Source organism: Bombus affinis, unplaced genomic scaffold (assembly GCF_024516045.1).
Source record: "Bombus affinis isolate iyBomAffi1 unplaced genomic scaffold, iyBomAffi1.2 ctg00000275.1, whole genome shotgun sequence".
Classification (NCBI taxonomy): Eukaryota; Metazoa; Arthropoda; class Insecta; order Hymenoptera; family Apidae; genus Bombus; species Bombus affinis.
The window spans coordinates 100,077-126,555 of NW_026108965.1; the positions used below are offsets into that span (position 1 = coordinate 100,077).

General features: G+C 34.0%; 2 protein-coding genes and 1 long non-coding RNA gene across 8 annotated transcripts in view; 1 reads left to right on the plus strand and 2 right to left on the minus strand.

Annotated features, from left to right (window-relative positions):
* The window catches only part of LOC126927834 (uncharacterized), a 95,721-nt gene that overhangs the window by 36,339 nt on the left and 32,903 nt on the right, over positions 1–26,479 (plus strand). The window lies entirely within an intron of this gene.
* LOC126927838 (uncharacterized) lies at positions 8,837–24,448 on the minus strand. Its single transcript, XR_007715963.1, has 2 exons — positions 24,217–24,448; positions 8,837–10,238 (listed from the first exon to the last, which is right to left on the minus strand). It is a non-coding gene; the product is annotated as an uncharacterized LOC126927838 (long non-coding RNA).
* LOC126927836 (omega-amidase NIT2-like) lies at positions 16,957–21,696 on the minus strand. 6 transcript variants are annotated; one of them, XM_050743834.1, is made up of 5 exons: positions 19,642–19,791; positions 19,232–19,421; positions 18,621–18,789; positions 18,108–18,341; positions 16,957–17,956 (listed from the first exon to the last, which is right to left on the minus strand). In XM_050743834.1, exons 3-5 carry the CDS (start codon positions 18,706–18,708, stop codon positions 17,865–17,867), a joined length of 414 nt encoding a protein of 137 aa, XP_050599791.1. In that variant the 5' UTR covers positions 18,709–18,789; positions 19,232–19,421; positions 19,642–19,791; the 3' UTR covers positions 16,957–17,864. The 6 variants fall into 6 exon arrangements, with proteins under 6 accessions (XP_050599791.1, XP_050599792.1, XP_050599794.1 ...); XM_050743835.1 differs by having other exon boundaries at positions 19,566–19,782; XM_050743837.1 differs by lacking the exons at positions 19,232–19,421; positions 19,642–19,791 and adding an exon at positions 19,141–19,163.

Consider the following 26,479-nt stretch of genomic DNA (forward strand, 5'->3'; position numbering starts at 1 on the left):
GTTGGCTGGTTCAAAATCACTGACATCGACGATAACAAAAGTAAGTTTGATGATCATTTATCTGAGCCGGTGTTATTCGACTTGAGCTCTGCACATTTGTTAATATTATTCTAGTAGGGATGAGATACTACAAATTTTAAATAACTTCGATTAAAATTATATTATAAAAATTATATTACATTAACGTTTAGAAGTCAATAAAGTGGAAAGAATTACGCGAGATAATGTAAATATAAATTACATTACAAGGAAACAATACGGCTAGGTAATTTGAAACATTCTGGCTAAAATTGCATTCTTTCAAAGTTAGGACGTACAGTATTTACAAAGCAGATTAAGTATCAAATGGGGGTACTTAAGAAAATTCATGTTATCATTCTTTAGTAAACATTTTCAGGTTATAGCCTTCTGCAAAAGCTGCTTTTCGTTACGTTAACGTATTCATTATTAATATTAATCATATTGTTCTTATCTCCTAGGGGCATAACAATCCATTTTTATATTGTGTTAAAGCTAAATTTCTATTATATTTTCGCAAAATTTTCTTTCGTTTTATAGAGAAATGATAGATACACAGCATTTTTTGTTTTATGTTATTTTATATTAAATTGGAGAAAGGTGGATCGCACATAATTGAATAAAATAATATAATGCAAAAAATATCGTACATCTATCATTTCTTTATAAACCGAAAGAAACTTTTGGAACAACCTAATATTTCTCTCCAACGACACTTCTACGATGTTAAAATATTTGATAAAAATATTTGATAAAAATATTAAGAAATTCTAATATTGATTTAAACGTATCGATTTATTTACTTTTCGCTGCCAGAAATTGTTAATTATGATTTCCACTTGAAAGCGTATTTCATATTATGAGGATAAATGATCAAATTCATCTCTAATATACACGTTAGAGAGTCATTTATAGCTGCAATCCTGTTTACCGCTCATATTCCTGGAACTCGATAATTCACTAGGCGATTGCTTTAACCGTGCAGAATACATCCATAAATAATTAATCGCCATTAATATTCCATCGACTTTTGAAAATCCCTGATGTGATCTATTTCACGTGATGAGAATACGTGTAAAGTGAGGTTATTGCTTGATTATCTTTAGTCGAATAAATCGAGTGATTCAAATTATAATGCGGAAGAAAGTCAAAACTATGTATATTATTTTTTTCAATTTTTATGTATCATTTGACGGAAGGAAATTTCGTAAGTAAGGTTCACCTTCTTTAATGTCAATGATTTTGACATATGTTATTAAGCTCCAAATTCTAAGCAATCTTCTATATATATATATATATATATATGTAGTATCTTAATGGGTCTTAGAGGAAAGGACAAGTAATGATGTTTTGATTTAATAAATAATGTTCGAAGCAACGAAATGATTACGATGCTGTCGTACGTCTTATTCTCATAGACGGCTTCCGACTTCCCGATTCACACTCTTCCGCTTCTACACTCGCTCGCTCTCGCTTCTCAAGTCACACTCTGCACACCTTTTGCATCCGTCTTCTCCGGCTTCTCAACTAACACTGCCTTTAGCGTCTCTTTGTCTTTTCCCGTCCTATCGGACACGTGTCCCGAAACGCCCGTGGCCAGAGTCACGCAGGCCCTTTCCACGAAACTATCCACTTAAAAAGAACCGACGACACATTGATGTACCCGACGATGCCGCGGCTCTCGCGGCATTGTTTATGGTTCGGCAGATATCTTAGGCCTTTTGTCCACGATACTACATATATAACATACGTATAATAGCCAAAGTTCAACTGCCAAGTATACGCAAAGCTTTTATTTTCAATTTATGCGACACCACTATGTTTCATGAATTTATTTGCTAACGGTATTGAAACAAATAACAAGCAGAGGACGAACTATCCGTGAACTGTTTTGCCAACGAGTACGCTTCCAATATTTTCTGTTTGAGAAAACACACTTGTTGCTGTTGCAACTCCAAATATTTTTACAGCCGACGTTTTTGCCATGAATCATCGGCTAACATATAAAATAGAGAAAAGCCATAGTTGATTGTAATGGAAATTTAGAAAACCTGAAACTCGATATAGAAGGGAAAAATAAAGGAAAGGAAGGGAGAGATAATTGGAAGCTTGGGGCCAGGTTTAATTCACTGAAACCGGGCTGCTTGTGTCATCACGAAACAGAATTGCCAGTACGTCATTTCTGTGCTCCCGTCCTCGTAAAAACGGTTTCACTCGTTAAGAAAAAACGAATAGGCGGTGAAGAGAGAAAAAAGCAGACAGAGAGCGCTTTTAAAAAGCTGACGAAGCGTGCGTTGCCACAACGAGACACACGGTGCTATTTGTCGTTTTAAATTGCGCCGCAACTTGTTTTTCAGATCTTTGCTAGAGACACGTGAAAACACGTTGGAAGTATATTTCTTGTTTTTGTGGAATTTAGCTGGAAAATAAAAAATAACGTAAAACATGTACTTACGACTTACAGAGTAATTGAATGTATACACTATAATAACCAGCGATTTAAGGCTTTAAAAGATCGAAAAAAAAGAAAAGAAAAGAAGAAAGATAATATGTTGTGGCAGTCTAACTCGATCTAAGGAAATAGAGAGGGAGGGGGTTGGGGGGGGGGGGCAAAGCTTGTTAATCTGGAAAGAATACAAGCATCAATTTCAAGCACTTATAGAGAATCAAGCGGGCTTGTTAAGGTCGTAAGTTGGACAATTATCCCGTGTTAGGTTCAATCAGCTTAGTCCTACACAAAATTGATCGAATCATGTGAAAACAAATGTATTCTGATTTTTGTCGCAGATATTTCTGGTCTACGCACTCCAGTGCCCACAAAGCAGTTATTGAAACAGCTGATTTTCGCCTATTCTAGAGCGACAACATCCCCTGATCTTTTACAACCATGAAGGACCTGTACTCGAAAATACTTGCAATTCTCATCTGCTTGCAGGTTATTTTCGTCACTTTCTTCCCGTCAGGGGCTGGTAAGTTGATACTGATTAATTATACCATCGAAATTCTATATAATGGCTACAAAAAATATTTGCATCATTACCCTCATTTCCTAACGAAGCGCGTTTTTTTACCAAGTTTTATATTTCATTTCATAGTATCAAATCTCTGTAGTTACACGAAAGTATTAAATGATAGGAAACTTGATATACACGAATTTAATTAATTAATAAGTTAGTCGATATACAGCCATTATTATTTCATGTGAAATATTACAACGTCAAAAACTTAACGTTCTTGTACGTACAGTATTAATCACAAATTGTAAGAATGTTTACTGATAAGCAAAATAGATAATATGGAAAACGCAGACCTATGGAAAGAGAATTCCTGACATTAGACAGGAATACGCGATTGCACGAAATATTTTATGGTATGTCTGACATGGAGAATATATGCGGCGAAGTACGAAAAATTCATCCTGAGATATGTATACGACCTACGCGGTACGGGACGTGTTATAAATGGTTTTCGCCACTCAGCCGTATTTGAATTTGTGAACACGATCGAACAAATGACGCGACAATTATTAATTGCCGTCTCTGCCTTAGTAACGATTCGCGTTGGAACGAGGTCGAATCGTTCCGATTCCACGCGCGATTAACAAATAATTACAGTGGACATCAATTACTTGGATGACCTTCGTCATTTCAGCTTAAAACGATTAATTTGATCAAACCAACCAATTATTTCAATTAATACAATCTGCACTTTAAATTCGCACGTCTTGTGTATACACACCGGGCCAGAGAAAAGTTTTCATTCGTTCGAGTAGAACCTTCGTAGTCCTTGAGGACGCGTGTCGCTTCTCGTGCACCTAAAGTTTCGCTCAAATTAACCGATTTATTTGAATTCGAGCGAGTGAAAACCTCTTTGTCACCGTGAGTTTGTTACTTAATTGATACTCTTAGATGCCCTTTGCTTTCAATCTCTTACATCCATTCTTAATTAGTCAAGTCGTTTGACTTTTGACAAGTATTTTGAAACCATTTTACTAACACGAACCTACTTTTTTACTTGAGATTATCCGCTATTTTTATTCAAATGTATATGTACGTATATACACTTTTGAATTTTAAACGAACCTTCTATTATACCTATATCCTTTAAGTGCCGTTTTAAGTTTCAAGAGACTTTAACTCGGATAGCTCGACTTGGAGTTCTAACGTATACTGTAAAGCACACTTGCGAAGTAAAACAGCAAACACGATATAAAAACTTTTTGCCCATGTAAGAAATCGAATAACCTATTTCAACGGTGCTTTAATCTCATCGATGAAGCATCGATGCAACGAAGGAGCATCGTGATAGCCGCAATGCGGATCCGTTGAACAAAAATTTCCTGGTACGGTCGTTTTCGTAATGTTATTAACCGTTTTAGTGTCGGATGTTTCAAGACTCCGTATCGGTTTGTGCTGTGCAGCGCGATAGCGCTTCGTTTATTTATTTGCGAGTAGTACCGATCGACGCGATCGCGCTGCCCTTTTTCATCCTGTTTTTTTCATCGAAATATACCGTTCGACGTGCTCGCGCTTCATTTCATCGGTTATACTGGAAGCGTTACAACAAACACTCAAAAGTTTGCGAAATATTTATGCTCTGCGTTTCGTTTGTGTGATAACATTCTATAATGCAGGATTTGGTTTTCCGATTCAAGAGGTAATTTTTTATATTGGTTTTTTTTTTTATTTGGTTTATGATTATTTGAAAAACGAGTAATTACGAGAGGAAACTCTGATATGACTCGCGACGAGCACGCTTGAGCGCGTTGCGAATTAATGATCGTGACCATACATCGTGGCACAATTTACCACGGTACGCGAATAGAGTGATCACGCTGCGTGGCGTTAAAACGGTTAGCGTAACTGCGCGTACGATTGTCGAGTGACAAAGATATTGACGCTGGTAATCGTTTTCAGTGCATTTAGGAGGAAACTGTACTGATTTCGAAGGACGATCTGTCTTACATGGACAGATGTATGTGCCGGGACCTTGGATTTGCATACACTGCATATGTTACAATTCGAAGTCAACATCTTGCGGGCGTCTCCGCTGTTCAATTCCTGCGGTAAGTATATGCTCATTCTAAGAGCAACCAGCTTAACACAACCATGAGAAACTAAAGTACACCGTTAACGCTTGCATGCTGGTCGTTAAAACACATGCTGCGCGAATAGGGTACACAGCGATTCATTTAACTCGCCTTGAATTAGTTTTAGAAAGACAAACATGGACAGGGATAATTTTTGTCACGAGTCGTTTAATTTATTCGTTCATTAGAACGAATTAATTTACACCTGCTGAGATCGCGATTGACGCGACAAATTCGAAATCTTGTTCCATATAAATATTTTTAAACAAGCACGTCGTAAGCTTTGTATATTTTTTAATCGCAACGAAACTGTTCAGAGAAATGCTGAAATTATTAATTATAAAAGGAGATTTCTACGCATCGTTGTAAAAGTGTCAGGGAAAATATTCGTGAAACAGTTACGTTGTTACAAGTTCTACAAGAAGAAATATCGAAAATCACGTTCCACTTATTCAGTTGCACGTGTAAAAGGTATCTTGCGTTCGCGCAAAAAATCTCTGAAGGATACATGCTTTATAATAATTGGAGTGTCGAAGTTGTTACACGGATCGGCGTACACGTACCTTTTAATGAAACTAGGTTACTCATTCGTTATTCGTTCCTAATTTTCAGCTTCACGATTTTTACGCAATAAAATTTTATACACCTGTTCGGTTTATAAATGATTCAATTCAAATTTAACAGAATTAAAGTTGAAATAATCATTTGTACTTCATTAAAAGGTTCTTTCAGCATCTCGTTTCAATATTTTTATTGGTAATATTTTGTTGATCGTTATATTTAAATGGAGTTTTTCAAAGGAGAGACATTTTAAGGTAGGAAATGGACATACATTTATAATAAGAATTCAGAAGAAAGAATATTTCATACAGAAAGAAATATTCCGTATGTATAAATAACTACGCTATGAATTTTATATGTATCGGATATTCCTTCTGGTTAATGTATCTGATGTTTTTTCACGCGAGATAGCGTATATTTGCATCTATATGTCTCTTCGTTTCTCAGTAGTAAAACTTAGCATTCATGCGGCTGATAAGTAGTTACGCACTGACAACGAGAAACATAAAATGAGTAAGAAGCATGAGACATTCTATAGGAAAAATAAACTTGTTTTTATCTTTCATTGCATATTCGTCAGAATATTGTTAATAAATATTTAAGTTAAGATTTCAGTTGAAATAAATACATAGGATTAGACATTTATTTATATATATATCTATGAACGCATTTGACATAAAATTTTGATAACGACTAAAATTATATATTCTGATATTAAATTAATTTAATGAGAATAAAAAACTAATTTTTTTAAACAAGATTTTGTATAAAGTTATATTTATTAGGAAAAGTTCGTTCATCCCTTTATAATATGATAGGATTAGACTCATAGCTGTGTAAATCATTTCATGGAATAGTATATGTGTGCGTGTGTGTTCTAAGTTTTTACTATAAAAATGCTAAATGTACTAGGAGACGTTTTTAAAAATTCATACATTTTTCTTCATCAAACATATCAATCGTTATATTGAAAAGTTAATTATCTATTATTTGTTTCGAGCTGCACATTGATTGAGACATTCCTGTTGGTTATAATTGCGAATTTAACGCAACGAAGTTGTTTGAATCCCTTGCGAGCATGTAAATATATCGTCGAATTAATAGGTCAATTACTTGAGGTTGGAATTGAAAGAAAGAGAAAGGTGGAGGAGAAGTCTTGCGTTTGAATGCGGGACACTTTTAAAGCCCACAGTTCGCTGAAATTGCCAGAGAATTCAATTAAATGGCAAATTAAACCATTGAACTGAATCTGTTTCCAATCGCGAGCTTAGAAGTTCTATCCTTTGAATTTTTATATCAGTCAACTTTCTTTTTGTACGTACGGTAACGAATACAATTCATGAATTAATGAAGTATGTAATTGGATGAAAGTTCTTCTTCCTGGATTCAGTTTAGACTAAGAAAAATTATATAATAACGAAATTATCAACTTAAAATTGATAGAGTGTATAGTTTTTTTTCTTTTTTTTTTTTTTTTGCGTGAGGAGGGGAAAATGCTGTTACGCATACCCAGTGATCCGCATCACTGGGTTATGTGGGACTCGGGCGGATGTTGTTGCCATACCCACTAAAAACCCCTCCTCCTTTTTCCTTTGCTTTGAGGACAGACAACCCCGGTAAAACCTGTCGGCAGTCATCAGGGTTGTCCTTTCATGCCCCGTTGTATCTTCTTCGTCGGGCAGCTATTCTGTATATTCAGTATTGCTCTCGTCATCTTCTCAGCTAGTTCAGAATACTGGGCTGATCTCCTTCTGTGGTTCTTTGTTGTCTTGTATCTCTGCCTTCACTGCTCCGCGTAGTTGTTGTTGCTCTCGTTCTCCTCCTTGTCTCCTTCAAGGCCTTCGCTGTCACCCTCCTGTGAGACATGACGGTCTTGCGAAATTGCCTGAATTTATCCCAGCTCTCGTTCTTGGCGGTCACCGTGGCGATCAGATTGTCCACGTCTATCTTCTCGCCAAGAGCGTTCTCCAGCTCAATCCTTCTGTCCGTTCACCTCGGGCACGTGAAGAGGGCGTGCTCTGCATCGTCGTTAGGGTCTCCACAGTCGAGACAGTTGCTGTCGCTGCTCTTGCCAATCCTCTTTCTATAGACACCGAAACTCCTGTAGAGGTGGCCGTGTGTGCGTTATATATTTATTGGACGTGCGTGATAGCTGTGGTAGTTGGGCCTGGTCCGCTGTAATTGTCACTGGGGGCTGTAGATGTCGCTGCCGTCGTCCGACACTAGTTAGTGTCGAGTGCCGCCACACTCCCATGCCCGGTTAACAGCTGCATGCTGTGATGATCGATGTCCATCTTCTTTTTGGTAAATAGCAGCGCACTCGGTATTAATTTCCTTGCGCCTCCAGTTCCCCCTTCAGCTCGTTGCCGTCATCCGCGCCGATCTTGGTCTTATGGATCTTGTTCCACTCGTAAGTCTCTCCGAGCATCTTTATCTTTATGTAGATCGGGAGATTTCCGGTCAACACGCAAAGTGCCGCGTGGGAGACGGTACGATATGCCGTCGTTGTTATGCACAGGGCCGTTCGTTGTGCCCGTTTCAGCTTCTTCCTGTTCTTATCGGTATTCGCTAAGCTAATTCTTCTTTCTGAACCCATACTGCCTCCGATGGAACGGGTCCGTTCCGATGCATCTCTCGATGATCTTCTTAAAGCATTTTTCCCAGATCTTGCTCATGGCTGGGAGTATGCTTATCGGCCGGTACGCGTTAGGGAGACTGGGATCCTTTCCCGGCTTCCGTAGCAGTATTACTCTGGCCGTCTTCCAGCAGTCTGGTTCCAGCTTGCTTCCAGCTCCTGCTTCCAGCAGTCCAGGAGTCTTCCATCGACTCCTGCAGCCTTCTTGGTGTTCATTCTTCCGGCGGCATCGACGACATCGCCTTCGCCGATGACGACGCTGAAGCTGATGTCTCCTTCTTCTTCGGTCTCTGCCTCTTCGCGGCCCTCGTAATGGGAGGGTCCGTGTCCCATGGTGAATAGCCTCTGTAGGACTGCTTCCACCATGTCGATCGGCATGTCGTTGGTTGGTTTCTTGCTTTTGCATCTCTTCATGACTGTGCGATAGGGTTTGCCTTCTTGCTTTCCTGTATGGATGGAAACGCGTTCGAAAAGTAGAACGGAGTAATTAGCGATGCACGATCCCAGGCTGGTGAATATTTTTCCATCGGGAAAAGTCAGGTCGAGCGATACAAGATTTATATGCTCGTTCTGCCAGTTATTTCAACGTCTGTTACGCGATAGAAAATGAACATAAATGAATAATAAATGTATTACAGCCATAAAGATTGCTTGATGTACGCCACCGTTTTTCCCCTATTTCTCCGATACAATTTTCCTTTTTTTTTTCTTTGCCAAACACTTTACTAATCGGTACGTATTCGAATTATCCTCAATTATTCTCGGTTGTTTCCGTTTCCTTTGGATTTACATAAGTACTCGTTTGATGTACGTGCAGAGTGAGATAATAACTATTAACAGCTATAAAATAAGAAGCGAAAATACGTTGAAACTCGACTTCTAGATTCGCGAGACTTTGCAGAGCTTCGAAACTCTCGTGTTTCAAACCTAATAAAAAGTTGTAGAGGGAGAATTACATTGCGAGATCTGTTAAGGAAAATCGTATCGTTGTAATAGGATTATTTCAGCGAGGGAAATTCCGTGTTGCGTGTAACGCGTTGCAAAGCCATGAGCTTTCTTTCGGGTTAATATACATAATCGCCTTATCGAACTTTCCATCTAAACCGTTGCGCTCACACGTGAATTTTGCATTTCAATCTTCTTACTTGCAGTCCAGTCCAGTTTAGTGTGACTAAGCTAAATGTTTCAGCCCTTCCAGGTAGAATATGTTTTATAGAGAGACGTACAACTCTATGAAGGGGAGATCAATAAATTGGGTTATCTTTAAATCACTGACAATTATTTCATCGACACGATTTCACCGACAGCGAATCCACCGGCAATGTCTATCAAAGTTTATGTACCGATACACCGAGTGAAATCACCCACAATCATTTCACCAATATTCTCCTTTGTCGATAATTATCATGTTTGCCACTACATGTTATCGTTGATTATATGTCTTTATTTACACATTCGTTTACGCGCATAACGAGATAAACGAAGAAACGAAAATGATATGTTGTCATGATGTATTGTTAAATTACTAATTAACACGAGTTATATATCTACCTACATGAAAGCTTCTAAATATCAATTATAATTCATGAAAGCACACAAGCTATTTTGCTATACACAAATGGAATTATAAGGAAATGTTACGTGCTAATGATTTAACGAAATTTATTCTTCTGTACATTTGACATTTCTGTATTATTACTTGTGTACTTTCTGCTCTTGTTTACGTCATCGGAAGTAAAATTACGTTAAGCGAATCAGCTAATCTATTTGAGCGATTCAATGGCTCGGTCTTCTCTTATGCGACTACCAAGTAGAAGATAAGTTCTTGGTTATATAACATTTTATAACATCCAAATTAACTTTTTTTTTCTTTTTCGTTTTCTTTTTCTTTCTCTTTTTCTTTTTTTTCCTTTTTCTTTTTCTTTTTTTTCCTTTCTCTTTTTCTTTTTTTTTCCTGTTTCTTTTTCTTTTTTTCTTTACGTGGGGGAAATCCGCTCGGACACGAAACCACTTCTTAAGTGGCGTGGTAGTGAACATCGAAATTAACTGGGGCACTAATTAGCTGAATTACATTGGTAATTTTCTATAATTTATTACTCGAATATGGTAATTTTTTCTTAAAAAGTTTGCTTTTTCTACAATTATTTTACTACAAAACCCATCAAAAACATGATGTATGTATATATACCCTCAAATATTATCGGTTTATTCTCAAGCTATAGTTCAATTTCGGAAATTGCCAATTAAAATCATAGAAAAAAAAAAAAAAAAACACAGAAAGTTCGTTAAAATATGCGATTTTCCAATCAAGATATAGAATTTATTCGAGTAATATAGATTACAGTAGCGATGGTGACGGCAACGATGAATGGACTGATTCTTCGTGCGAAAATAAATTGGAAGCGCAGAACGATGCATTGTTTCAGGGAATATCGATTTTCAAGCATGGTTTTAAAGTACGTGTGCGCGTGACTAGGTTTGTTAATTAATGCCGCTCCCAGGTTTTCAATATATAAATGTGACACCTACATATCTTTAAGCTTAAAACAATTGGACTAACAATTTCATTAAATTTAAATGAATATTTATCTTTTTAAACGCAACAATATTTTTAATGACAACTTCACGTGTAAATCAAGTGCATACATATTCGATCGTTCTTGAAAACCTGATTCTCTGCGAAGAGAAAAAATCCTTGAATAAAGATTTGATCTACGTTTTATATGCTACGTTTTACATCCACCTCTTTTCAGATATACCTCTCTATTTAAAATCATAGATCGTCACACTCTATAGGTATTTCCTTGAAAAGGTTAAAGTCGTTCTGTATAAAAGCTAATTCAAAGGGGAAGGAAATTCTGCGAAAAATTCTTTCAGATTTCCCTATGTTTGAGCTCGAATCAAAACAATCCTGTATAATAGGATAGGATGATAGGATGATTCTGTATTATTCCTTGTGTACTTTCTGTTCCTGTTATTTACAATAGGATGATTATGCGTTTAACTTCTCATAGAATCTCTCTGATTCCGTATGATATCGTCAATGTTTTTGAAATATGTTATTGATGTCGTAACGTCAACCGTTTCCAGTGCAAATTCAATTTCGAATCGCAATTTCCATGTTTGCGTGGCAAAAGCGTAAAATCGATAACGCACGCAAACATGTCTTCTTTGCTAATGGCGTACTATAAATATAAATATTTGAATAAATATTGCGAATTTCATATTGCTAAAAGATTTATACTATTTGTTCGTAAATAATCGTCGGATCTATATTTAAGTGGAAACTGCTGCATTAGATCTCTTTTCTTACTTAAAATTATTTGGATTGGTAACTTGGATGTAACATGTAATTTATTCTTCTTTTATAAATAGTGTACAGAAGATACCAATTCAGAGAAATGGAAGGAAAGTCTAAAAGCAAAGAAAATCTACAGGAAGATGAAACGTTCGAGCCTTGCCAGGCTATATAAGATGCTAAGTAATCTTCCTAGTCCTGCAGTTCTTTCTATTTCGATCAATAATTATTGGTATATGTTAGGAATGCAATTAGAATTTTTGTCCTCAAGCAAAGTATAATTTCAATTTTGTATGTAAACCAAAATATTAAATATCAAATAACCATCAAATAAAATTATATTGTATGGACTACTGTTTCTTTAAATATTTGAATATTTGGTAAATATTGTTTATTTAAATATTTTAAATTGCATGGAAAAAAAATGATGCAAATAAATCATAGGGCATTTTAACTAAAGAGACCAATATCTATTTAACTGTGATTAAATCGTCACCGTTTAACGCTCTATCTCTTTTATTAACTGTGCCTTGTTAAACTACAGAAGATTACAGAGGATGCGTTTTTTTGATAAACAAACGTTCTGACAAATACGGCAGCAAAATCAGATATATAGATTCTTACAACAGCAGTTATATTCTATGAATTCCGTTTTTCAGAAGCTTTATTTGTGAAACGACAATTCGCCAGAGTACGGATTCACTGTAGTTATAGCTGTAGGATCTCTATCTAGTTGACAGATCTGCTTTACGTAAAGAATTCCTGTCTCTTGTTCTACCTTATCGCGATTCTTTCCTCACCTTATACGCTTTGTCGAGGAAAGTAATATCGCTACATATCTCGGCTCCGGTTACAATAATTAGTTTCCGCCTAAACTGTTAGAACCACGTAGCACGCACTCTACTCTCGTTTTTTAAACATTCAGGCCATCTGATCGCATGCGACGAGTTTTATGTTAATCCCGACCAATTACAATATCTTTCTCTCGTTTACAAGGGACGACGAGACTGGCAGTTGCGTGCTTTCCAAAGCAAAAGCCGCGATATCTGCATGATAACCTAACGTCAACCGATTTTGTTGTACTATTCTTAAGTGGACTTCGTTTGTACCACTTTCGTAACAAAAATAGAATATCTAGAACACAGCATTCCGTTATGCGATATTGTCAATTTCTAACATCTGAAACATCAGAGATAATTTTTTCCCTACAGTTGTAAATTTGTGTGAAAAATTACGAACGTAAAGGTGTTTGGCGCATGTACAGTTCCCCCCTCCCCCTCCCCCCTCCAACCTTCATTTGCGTAGACATGCTAGAAAGATCCACTTTTCGACGGTGAAACCGTTAGTATTAGTATTAGTGTTATAATATATTTGACTAATGGTTCTCAAATACTAGTTTTGCTAAAGCAATGGTGGAATTGGAGCAATTCCTTCTTCTTTCATTCTTTGAATAACCTGAATTTTCAAATAGTCTAGTGACGATTGATCCGTACAATTAATCGATTTCTTTTTATTACAGAAGTGCAAGAAGTTCCGGTATGAACGCAGATGTTGCAACATCGAATGCCTAAACCCCACAGAAGATCCGATCGAATTTAATGTCACTACCGTCGATGACTCACCCAGAAATGGTTCACTTCAGAACCATAGTCCCATATCTGGAAGCGTCAATCACTATGTGTCACATAGTCATATGTGGACGCTGAGCTTATTGATGGTAATTGTAATATTTTAATTTTTTTTATTCTATATTTTGAAATACTTTGAAATTACTTACTTGCGAATTACTTTGAAAAGTAATTCGCAAAGTAATATAAAATAATACTACTGATTTGTGTCTCTTTCAGAATTTTTTCTTAATCTCTTGTTTTTTTCCAGTGCAATCCCTTTTATCGGAAGTTACTTGATTGCTTTATTTCCTATTAGGTGGTGACCTGCTGCTTTCTTGGGGTTTAGGCGACTGATTGCTTCTATGATCTCTGCACAAGTGAAGGGTTCAATAGGAGGGGACATTTATGTTACTATCACGGGGGAATGATCAGAGGAGAGATCAGCCGAGGAATCCAGCTATGAATCTATTGCCCAGGGTGTCCAGTAAGTTGTCAAAGTTGTTAATTGTTATCTGTGTTAGCGTAGTGAATAAACACATTGATGTTCGGTGTTTCAATTATCAGAATTATAATCGATGTTAAATGTATAGAGTGTGAAAAAATTATTTGTTATAGCTGTGGAAGATGGAGATCTGTTAGAGAAAATGGATCATGAAATTGATCTTGAGTATAATTTTCAGACAAAATTTTTTATTGCATCATAAAGTACTCATCACGAGAAACGAAAGTTTCAGAAAACCCATTTTTTTTTTCTTTTTTTTTTTTGGTTCTATGTATCCAAGGTCGAGAATAAACTATGTGCACGTTTCTTGTATTCGTTTCTTGTATTTTTATGAGGAATTCAGTCTTTTTACGCCACAAGAGTCTCAACGTTTTCGTTTCCACGCCTACGTTACGCTCGTTAAACACGTTCCAACAAGACCATGAATAAGGGTAACAGCTTTAATGTTTTCACATGTGTTAATTTATTATTTTAGACCTTAAATATTTTATTTATAAAATCTTTATTTAAACAAGTTACCATTGTCGCTACAATAAATCAATGAATGAAATCAGTTTAAATTTAAAATATCATTTCATAATTTCTCGTCACTTGTATCTAAAAACAACAAAAAAACGGTGTACCCACATCGTGCGTAGACGGGAAATTAAAACAGTGGAGCTTAATTGAAACACTGATCATATTCCGCGATTGTAAAACAATAATAGAAAATCGTGTTTCTTTCGAAGGGTATGAAATTGTCAGGAGATTATGCCATAAATGAAATTGGAAACTGGCTGGTCAAAGGTATTAAACTCAATTAAACTGAACTGTGTTATATTGTACAAAGGCTAGAGAACTGCTACCAAATATCTGCTAGTTTAAAGGTGTCCCTTATAAATTATAATTATATTTCAAATTCAATCTCCTAATAATAAGTAAATTAATATTTTACCTAAAATCTGTGATATAGATAACAAAAATAAATTCTTTACATTATTCGTTAGTTTGCAATATAATTAGAATATTCTTTATTTTTATTTTCTGGTGTCTTTGTTATTCTTAAAAGATAAACTGCTTATTTACAAATTTAACACTGCATATGCTATTAATAAATCATTTTATATTTAATTTTGCAACCTTCAGTCATTGTTAAAACTTGTTGACAATACTGTCGGTTAATAGAAATTTCTAAAATCCCCTTGTTTCTATTCGATTAAAGGGTATATTGCAGAAACTATGTTAGCTACAGTGTTAGCTACAAATCACCTGTGTCACTCCGTTAAACTTATACACAATAGTATTGTTTCTTGTTTTCATTTAAAATAAAATATGTTATTGTAGGAATGAAGCAGAATGTTCAAATAATTGAAACAACTTTTTGTCCTATAACTAGTGCCTTTCATTTTAAAAATTAAAAAATTTTTAATCAACGATATTTGGAAGTTTCGATCTAAAATGACCAGGAATTGAAACAGAAAATATTTTGATGCCAATAAATACATATTCTTCACACATAAAACAAATATGAAAACAAAAATCGATGTATATGAATGAATTTTGAAATGGGGAGGAATTATATGATTATACCCATTCTCTGTTGCGTTTAATTGTTTCAATTGATGTCTCATGAGAATTTTCATCGAATTTTTTAGAGATCCTGGCTGTAAGGTCTTTTTAAAATTATAAGAACAGATTCAAACTATAACATTTGAAAACTTGTGCTTACAAAACTTACTTGTTTCTCATAATTATTTAAATGAATCTATTCGGCATTTTGAGTGACCGTCCCTTTATGGCTCGGACGGCACCTCTCCTTCCTTTGGGAAATTCCGAATTATCTGTCCTCCCCGAGCTGCAAACCTGATGACTTAGACAGTAGGGAAAAACATCAGGGAAAACCTCTGGCTAGAAAAGTACGATAGACGAACAAAATTTAACGGCTGATGGGGAGTATCAACAACATACAAGGACAATCATCAACAAAGTGTCGTACCGTGCGGGTGAAATACTGGAGTTTCAATAAGATCTTATAACCATCGAGTTCAGAACATCAAACTTTGTTTGCATAAAGCAAGTGTAAACAAAGTGTCAAATTACACTAACACTCGATCTATTAAATCCGTTCCACCTTGAGCGTTAATTCATTCGAGGTTCGTGGTATCGATCGATCGGTCGGACGTGCCCGCTGGCTCTTTAGTTGATGATTTGTAACAGAATCCTTGCATTAACACAGATTCTCAGAACACACAACTTCACCCAGCAGATATCGATTACAGTCAGTTGTCACTAACAATGCTTTTATCAACAATTTCTTTACCTGTTGATCCTCTGGAAGTTTTAACTATATTATATTCTCTAGGAACAGTAAGATTTTAATGATATAACTTTACTAATGAGATCTTAATGTCATAAACGGTATCGAAACTTCTTAATTAATGTCGTTATCGAAGAAGAGACTCGTAATCTTCTCAAACGAAGAGCACTTGATGTTTACAAGTAGAACTCGATATCTTAGTTTCTTAAAATGTGTTTCTGTGTTTACTTTCTAAATGTAAACTTTATTCAAAACGAGCCGTTCATTCGTTACAGGCCGTTAATAAAATTGCACGTTGCACAAAGGAATTGCCGTTAATAATTTAAGATTCTCTGCTCGTCGTACAGGGTATATATCGTAATTATTCACGACGATCGTAACGTTTAAGTCCAATTCGAGCTTAAAATCCCACGTGAGCTATACTACCACAATAGCCTGAATTTCTATTTGTTCGTTTACTGCCTGTTCGTACTCGGAGCATCCGTTGTAAATTACAGCAAAATCTTCTAATGTGTTCCAGAATATGTCTTCATGGAATTTTAATAATTTATTAAATCTATAGATAACAAATGTAAAACTTACTAATTTATAATTAATATAAAATAAGAGAGCACGAAACTTCCTATTTTATGGACATATTAAATATTTGTAAAAAATTCTGTATCATTAGTATCACTTTAATTACTTTAAAGGATATAATCCCATAAAGCCGTGACCCCTGAAAGAATCGATGTTCACGCGTGACAAATTGGCGTCGTATGAAAGTTCCGGTATGAACGTTACTAGAGCTGATACCAGCTAGGGGCACAGGTATATGTTCTGGGTTCATTATATATTTATAAAGGGCTGCCGACTCAACGAGTGGTCCGGGTAAATTTAAATTGTAAATAGACAGAGATTTCAAGTAAAAGCCTGGATAAGAGCGGATATGGTATGAGAGTCTGTGGTGGAAAGAGGAACAGGCTGCTTTTATTTGTAAAGTTTGAATTTCCTCGATATCGAAGGTGTTTAAGCCGCAAGTGTGTTTCATGTTAATCGTTCGTGTTAATTCATTCGAGACCGAGATTTTATTGTAATACGATTCCTGGGTGTCAGTACGATCTGAATGTTTTGTTAGAATGATACTGTGCTTTTCTCTCTCTGGAATATTCTTTTCATATTTTAATTTTAAGTCGATGACAATCTTAAATTTTATGCCTCATGTTTTTAAAATATAAAATTATATACTATGTTATACTATAATATATTATGTACAGTTATATATATTATGCCTACTGATTGATATGAATTTCTTTCGGTCTCGAATGCGTTAAAACGGAGCGCAAAGAAGTCGAAATTACTTATTGTAATTGGTAAAACATCGTGAAAGGCAGACAGATACAAGAAAGAAGTTAAACTATAAATTATATTTGCGACATTGTTATGTTTTTGCTTTCTTTAAGCCTTTCATCAAGACAGCCGATCTATAAATATTAATCGACCAATTTCTCTAAGCTTGTAACTTCAAATTAATGTTTATATATATAAAGAGTTACGTATTAATCTATCTAAATATTTAAAAAGATGTTTAATGTTATAAATGATGGATATTAAAGATGTTCAAAAGAACGTAGTCTTCGCGTGTTCTTTATCATATCCCTGATCAAAGACATTCCAATATTATTACAATATCCAATTACATATTGATACACAAGATATACAGATTATTATTTATAACATTTTGGTTTTCTTAATTGAGTTATTCATTTAGTACAAATGATAAGTAATTAGTAATAAGTCATAAAAAAAAAAAAAAAAAAAAGACGGTATTGTAGTAGAAATATTATAAGAAAACATTTTCTGTTTCAGTGTAGAGTTACTCCTTTTTATAGACAGTGTCGTACAAATCCGTACGTCTTTGAGAAAATGTAGGTATCTGAGCCCTTACTTCCTCAACAACTTTCAAATCTGAGAGAAAAGAAAAACATACGAAGTAATAAGTAATGCTTGCTAATAAATTCAACAAATACAGAGGGAGCCGGCAAAATCGATGAACCAACGAGACTAAAAGTTAATTACATCATGGATTTCTCGCTTTTAATGTTAAGCTGGAAATTACCGATATCGGTGACCACCATATTTTCCTGAGTTTCCAAATCATAAAGGATTTTCCCCCAGGGATTTGTCAACTGTGTATGTCCCCATGCGACATAACTTGCTGAAGGAACACGAGCCGGTGATATACAGGCGACGTATAATTGATTGTCATTCGCTCTGGAACGCTGAAGTAATGACCAGTGCAGTGGTCCAGTGGTCATATTGAATGCCGCCGGATATATCAGCATTTGGCAACCTAACACAGAGAAATGGGAAATACGAGACCACTGAATTTTAGTTAACTTTGTAGCTGCACAGTCCATATTCCATAATTTATGAATATGCGAGAACAGTCCTCTTGTCGTGCTTCTAATTCTTTTATTTATTTCATTTTCAGCGAATATACTGGTTTTTTAAATTAAGCTCCTTTTTATACAGAGTTACAGATTATATTGATTATATTTTATATAGAATATATTTAAGAAAGATAGTTACTTTCATGCTAGTTAAGTATTGTTCGATTAAGCTACTGTACCTTTGTTCCGATAAATGCGTGCCATTTCCTCGAATCTGATATCATAGCAAATGCCAATACCTATTTTGCAGCCCTTCACATCAAACATTGTTAGGGAATTACCAGGACTGAGTGAATCACTCTCTCGGAAAGTAATCTTGTTGGGAATGTCGATGTCGAATAGATGTACCTAATAACATAAAAATATAGTTGCTAACTCTATTGCTGTAACTTTTGTAATTTAACATCAATGTTACGAACTTCTAAACTTTAATTGTTTTTTATTTAATAACTGACAGCGTTTTTATCACTTTCTTTTATTAAAAAGTTTTATCATTTAATAATATTTGAGAAGGAATATTTTTTAAGAAAAAATAAGTTTTTTCCTATGTGAAAAATTTATATTACAAAACAAATATATTGTACAAAAATTTATATATTATATTACGACAAAAATGTATGTTTCTCGTATCAAAACGTATTTTATAAACCTATAACATATTTTTTAAATTATAGAATTGGTTATAGTACACGTATGTACATATGCATATTCCTAAATTATTCCTAGATAGAGTCACTTTCTCCACCCCAATATTTTCAATTTCAAAGCCACATGGAGGTATATTATTTACCTTCCGGTGTTTTGCTATCAAAGTTCCATCGGGACCCCAAATAGTACAGGTATTGTACAATTTATCGCCCTCTATTTCAGGTATCGTACCACCAACTACATAAATGCTGTTTTCCTTAGCTGCCTTCGATAAAGCAACGCTCGTTTCACCGTTTCATCAGGAATACTCTCGGCGTATTTTGGAAACTATTCTGCATTGCAATATTTCAATTAATGAAAAATAACTGTCCTTTGTTCCAACCATAAATTAGGTTGAAATGTTTGTCAATTTTTTATTTTTTAAATTATTAAAATAACTAAATTTTATATTTAGATTTACTTAAATATATAATTACTTAGATAATAGTACATATAATAAATTGTTTCTACAGGTTCAAGATGAAAAATGAATATTTAGAAATGTTTAATTACAATCATGCTATTTGGGTCAGTACCAGTGACTTGTTACTTAACGACTTTGCTAGTACTTTTTGAAACATAAAGTTAGATTTTAACTAACTTTAATTTTTAACTATTATAGGTGGAATTATAAATACAAAATAATTGATAATACTAGTTTATAAGTACCTAATTATTAGTATCTTAAAAAATATATTTATACAAAAATCACGATAATCATAAAAATGGGGAAATTCTATATTCTCGAGTCAATTCACAATCTTTATGGAAGTATGAACGTTAAGGTAATTTGTCTACTTTTACTTTTTTCTATATAGTTGTTATACATATAATAAATTATTAGAAAAAGAAACAAATTATTACGTATTCCATATGGTGAATTAAAGCATTCAGGAAGAGCGATAATATCAGCATTATGCTCTTTCGCGCTTGAAATGTAGGAAACTGCCCGCTCTACATTTTTGCTTTTTACTTCATTTACTTGAAGTTGTACCAACGCCAAGCGAAATGCTAAAATGTTGGAAAAGTTAAATACACTCGGTTATATATTTCCCATACTTTTTATTTATAAATACTTTATACATAGTGAATACTTACTCGACATCGTTCGCACTACTTGTTTAACGATGTTCGTAAGTATCATAATGTTCTTTGAGGTTATGTATGGTATTACTCGATATCAACATTACGTAAGCAATACGCGGGGATTTTTAATAATTATTGATAAAGTTTAGGACATTAACTTTGATGTAATTGTAAACATTATTACATATTATAATTAAATGTAATTTTCAGTTAAGGGTAAGAAAAGAAATATACTTTTGTAAAAATACACTTTATTATAAAATCTGTATAAATAAAATTGTACAATTTATCTTGAAAGTAAAATGACCGAATACGTTCCTGGAAAATATTACTGCCTACTAAATGATCGAGATCTTGATCTTTCTCGTCGTCTCGTTTTTTACTTGATCTTTCAGACGAGCAATCGTACTTCTTACGTTTCTTTGACTTCTTCAATCTTTTTAATTTATAAGAATCATTACTATTAGAGTTACTTCTTTCTCTCCGTCTCTTCTTTTCAGAATCACTATCGCTGTCATCATTAGATTCGGAGCGTCTTTTTCGTCTTTCTGATTTTTTATCCCCCACTTTATCATACTTGTTCTTATTGTGCATCGTACTTCCGATTTTCTTTCTTTTATTACTACTTTTGTTCTTCACCGTCTTCGGGGTCAGGGGACATTGATCTTTTTCTATCCATCTTTTGCTTGAGTCCCTTGGATTCCTTGTCCTTATATTCCTCATACTTTTTTGTATCTGAAATTAACCCCATAAAATACTGAAATCTAAAACCTCTACATTTATCATATTTTATATAAAGATAGAAGGGACCTTTAAAAAATTGCATGCAACAACACACTTACAGGTACTCTTGAATTAGTTTTTCTACATGTCCGATTATGTCTTTATATGTATATGTCAATTCAAATTTATTTTCTTAAATGTCCCTTAATGAAAAACTAACACTTCATATTAACTTTGAACTTTTGAGTTCTTAGAATATTCTGATTTAGTCACTGGCTGTACCATAAATTCATTTACAGATATTATATTTCCACCAAGAGCTAGTTTTATTATGAGCCTTCCTGCATCATCATCGAATCCTTCTATTTGACCATAATTATTACTTTGTTCTCCAGCTATAATTTTCACAAATGTTCCTTTCTCGATTTTAACTTCTTCCTCTTCTTTTTTGAAATCTGTATTTTTCTTCTGCAATGCTACTTTGTCTGCTCCAAGACCCATACCTTTTGGTCGTAATTCTGGTATGACAGCTGCTACTAATCTGTAATAGTTAGAATAAACGATTGTGAAATAAAAAATGATGTTCTCTGTTTACTTTCCAATAAGTGATGTATTAAATACATATAATTAATTTAATCCAGAGTAAAATTCATACTTTTCATTTCAACCAATTCCCTTTCCTGGTTGCCATCCCATTCCCCTTAACATTGCTACACCAAAAGCATCAATAGGAATTTTTTCATAATCTTCTAACGTAGACTGAAAAATACAAAACGATATTTATAATATGCAAATGTAATACATCTGTGCATTGCACATCAATATGTTGATAACGTACCTGTTCTTTGCCTCTTAATGATTCATCTTCTACTAAAGGTAAAGTTAAATCATTTGTTTTAGTTTCATATTTATTCTTTGACTTAAGTTCCCCAATGATTTCTTTAGTCGCTTGCTCTTCTAAAGTAACAACTTTATTTTCACTATCTTCAACTGGCTCTTTCTTTATTGATATTATTGGCGATGTTTTTCCATTAGATAGCTTTGATTTTGCCTCGTTAACACTAGCGTCTCCTACCTTTTCCTTATCTGCCTTCGGAAGGAAAATGTCTGCATCTATTTTATTAAGAATTCTATCATGCCAGGTTTTTGAACCTAGTAATGGAATAATTAGAGGTTCATCTTTTTTTTCTTCCTCATTGAAATAAAAAAATTGTTTTCAAATATATATATTCCGCTATTGGTGATTTTTATAGGTTAGGTTGAGGTTATATGTTTCTTGATTATAAATTTTACTTTTTGAACTCACCCTATTACTTTAATACCTTTCTCATCAAGGCATTCAATGTAATCAACTTTCTTTTTTTCTTGTGGAATAGCATTTTTTAACACAGGTTTCTTAATAGATTTCGCAAAACCGAAGGAAATCTTCTTTCCTTCTTCTGCCATTTATTTGTTATTTTAACACTGACTTATAGATCAATACACATGTATATACTAGACATAAAGATTGATGTCACTTGAATCTACGTACATGAATCTGATATCTTATTATACTTTATTAATCTACTCAAAATTACTTGCACATTACTAAAATTTCATTCCGACAATGTATCAAGCGTCTGAATAAGTGACATTAAAGTAAACATATATCAAAGAGGAAATAAGAAGAACTGACGCCTATGGTTTTCTATGTTACAGAGCTAGTGCTGCATCATACGGCCAAATGCCGAAGGTGGCTTATGCTAGTATATACCTGCCTATACGTTTCAATGAGAAAATCGATATTATGTGTTCATGTGAAAATTCACATTTCCCTAGGAGCTGTATTTTGATAGATTTAAGCTTCTAATGGAGCATTTTAAACGTATAGAGTATACTATGAAGTAGATAGTAGTGCGGATCATTTTATATTCATAGAAAGTTTGAATGTATAGAAATGTACAAAATGCTCATGATATGCAAAAATATGCAAAATATTCAAAGTAAACCAATCATCAAAAAGTTTAGAAGGTGAAACAAATTTCTTTAATAACACCTAGATTAATTTTTATTTGTTAACAATCCCATATATAACCATAGCTTTCGCCCGGCGCATATACGCGCCCATACATGCGTTAATAAGATAAGAGGAAATAAAAGACAGATTATCGATAAAATACACTAACACATATGTAATACGTGGAGATATTACCACTCAGATTACACATATTATATATTATAAGGGAAGATGTATACCACGTATACATATATGTAGAACGAACATTTCAAACTTGTTTATAACGCGTGCGCACACATACATGCACGCACACGAACAATTTTTCGAACGATAATTATATTAATGATATATATTATGATAACCATTTATATTTTTTAAAATATGTTCTTATGGCATACATATTTATTCCACGCTTCATATCTATCCACATCCGTAACTGTAGGTGACATTGTTTTTTAACAATTTTGCTATTATTTCATAATTCTTTAATTCATATTTCAAAGTCGTAACAGATGTTTCTTTTTTTTTTTTTTTTTTTCAAGTTTTTCCCATATTGGACTTATTTCGAGCAGCCATGCTTGCTTACAAAGCAATTTTATATCCACGCAAGAATATTTTTCAGTAGATTTTATTATGTGGTTTACAACATCCATATTCTCTAATAACTGGTTGCTAAGGTATAATTTGAACATACCAAGTCGAGTAACTTCATTTGGTAATGATACGTATATTTTCTTTTCAAGGCATCTGCGTAAAGCTGCATCAATGTCCCTAATAATATATTTACAATAAATATTATTGTTCTGTTATATTAATAATAACAAAGGAATATTCCGCACAACACAATAATTAAGATTAAGATAATGAATAATTATGATATTAAGATATTTTCTACTTAGAAAACATTGAAATAGCGTGATATACATAGCAAGGGCAATTAGTTGCAGCCAAAAGAACTACATTAGAATTTTCGTTAGATACTAATCCATCCAATCTAGAAAGAAGTTCTGATCTGAATCTCTTTGCAGGTTCAGACAATGTACAGTTTACTGCTTTATTTGTGCCTATTCAGTCAATCTCGTCGATAAAAATAATTGTAGGCGAATAATTATAGGCAAGTTCAAATAAAACCTGCTCAGTTTAACAAATGTATTTATTATTTATTAACTTTTTTTTTCTTTTTCTTTTTTTCCCTTTTTCTTTTTCTTTTTTTTGCTTTCTCTTTTTCTTTTTTTCCCTTTTTCTTTTTCTTTTTTTTCCTTTTTCTTTTTCTTTTTTTTTACGTGGGGAAAATTCGCTCGGACACGAAGCCACTTCTTAAGTGGCGTAGTAGTGAACATCCAAATTAACTGTTTTTTTCTTTTTCTTTTTTTTCCTTTCTCTTTTTCTATTTTTTTCCATTTTCTTTTTCTCTTTTCCCTTTCTCTTTTTCTTTTTCTTTTTTTTTTTTTTACGTGGGGAAAACTCGCTGGGACACGAAGCCACTTCTTAAGTGGCGTGGTAGTGGACATCCAAATTAACAGTTTTTTTTCTTTTTCTTTTTCTTTTTTTCCTTTCTCTTTTTCTTTTTTTTTCTTTTTCTTTTTCTTGTTTTTTTTACGTGGGGGAAATCCGCTCGAACACGAAGCCACTTCTTAAGTGGCGTGGTAGTGAACATCCAAATTAACTTTTTTTTTCTTTTTCTTTTTCTTTTTCTTTTTCTTTTTTCCTTTCTCTTTTTCTTTTTTTCCTTTTTCCTTTTCTCTTTTTCCTATCTCTTTTTCTTTTTTTTCCTTTTTCTTTTTCTTTTTTTTTTACGTGGAGGAAATCCGCTCGGACACGAAGCCACTTCATAAGTGGCGTGGTAGTGAACATCCAAATTAACTGGGGCACTAATTAGCTGAAGCTTCTAGTCAAACCTGGTATCAGTCTTTGTACGCAAAGGCATTCATTACAATCGTTTAAAGTTTGAAGAAACACCGTTACAAATTCGTGATATAAGAGTAAGCGATTCAAAACTCGGATTCATTTGTTGGAACGACGCCGTGGGCAAAAGTACATAATGGTAAATTTTCTTCCAAGACCAATTGATAGCGCTGACGTAATTAAAATGTGACGATATTGCCAGCGACGTTTCTCCAAATAGACGACTAACTTATTTACGAATTGCCGACACACAATTGCCGCTGGTAATACGGTTAGTAATCACTTTATTGAATTTTCTCTTGACGTGACATCGTCGAGTTCCTAGAGAGATTCTTCTCCCTTGCAAAACTATGTTTCTGCAACGCATGTATTTGTTGAATTACCGTTCGTGAACAAGTCCTTCTCTTTATTACATGTAATAGATTCTTCTTTTGAAGTTTTAAATTACATTGGTAATTTTCTATAATTTATTACTCGAATATGGTAATTTTTTCTTAAAAAGTTTGCTTTTTCTACAATTATTTTACTACAAAAGCCATCAAAAACATGATGTATGTATATATACCCTCAAATATTATCGGATTATTCTCAAGCTATAGTTCAATTTCGGAAATTGCCAATTAAAATCATAGAAAAAAAAAAACACAGAAAGTTCGTTAAAATATGCGATTTTCCAATCAAGATATAGAATTTATTCGAGTAATATAGATTACAGTAGCGATGGTGACGGCAACGATGAATGGACTGATTCTTCGTGCGAAAATAAATTGGAAGCGCAGAACGATGCATTGTTTCAGGGAATATCGATTTTCAAGCATGGTTTTAAAGTACGTGTGCGCGTGACTAGGTTTGTTAATTAATGCCGCTCCCAGGTTTTCAATATATAAATGTGACACCTACATATCTTTAAGCTTAAAACAATTGGACTAACAATTTCATTAAATTTAAATGAATATTTATCTTTTTAAACGCAACAATATTTTTAATGACAACTTCACGTGTAAATCAAGTGCATACATATTCGATCGATCTTGAAATCCTGATTCTCTGCGAAGAGAAAAATCGTTTGAGGTGGCCGTGTTGTGAGTTATACTTGTAGTAGTTAGTAGGCCTGTTCCGCTGTAATTGTCACTGGGGGCTGTAGATGTCGCTGCCGGGGTACTGCTGATTTTTCGGCTTGTCGAGTGCCGCCACACCTTGAATAAAGATTTGATCTACGTTTTATATGCAACGTTTTACATCCACCTCTTTTCAGATACACCTCTCTATTTAAAATCATAGATCGTCACACTCTATAGGTATTTCCTTGAAAAGGTTAAAGTCGTTCTGTATAAAAGCTAATTCAAAGGGGAAGGAAATTCTGCGAAAAATTCTTTCAGATTTCCCTATGTTTGAGCTCGAATCAAAGCAATCCTGTATAATAGGATAGGATGATAGGATGATTCTGTATTATTCCTTGTGTACTTTCTGTTCCTATTATTTACAATAGGATGATTATGCGTTTAACTTCTCATAGAATCTCTCTGATTCCGTATGATATCGTCAGTGTTTTTGAAATATGTTATTGATGTCGTAACGTCAACCGTTTCCAGTGCAAATTCAATTTCGAATCGCAATTTCCATGTTTGCGTGGCAAAAGCG

Excerpts from the sequence above, each read along its gene's own strand:
- LOC126927836 (XM_050743832.1), bottom strand. The coding sequence starts at position 21,438 with ATGGGTCTTGGAGCAGACAAAGTAGCATTGCAGAAGAAAAATACAGAT. Across the intron at positions 20,950-21,219 it reads TATCTGTAAATGAATTTATG|ATACAAAAAAGTATGAGGAA; the intron begins GTACAGCCAGTG and ends GGTTAATTTCAG.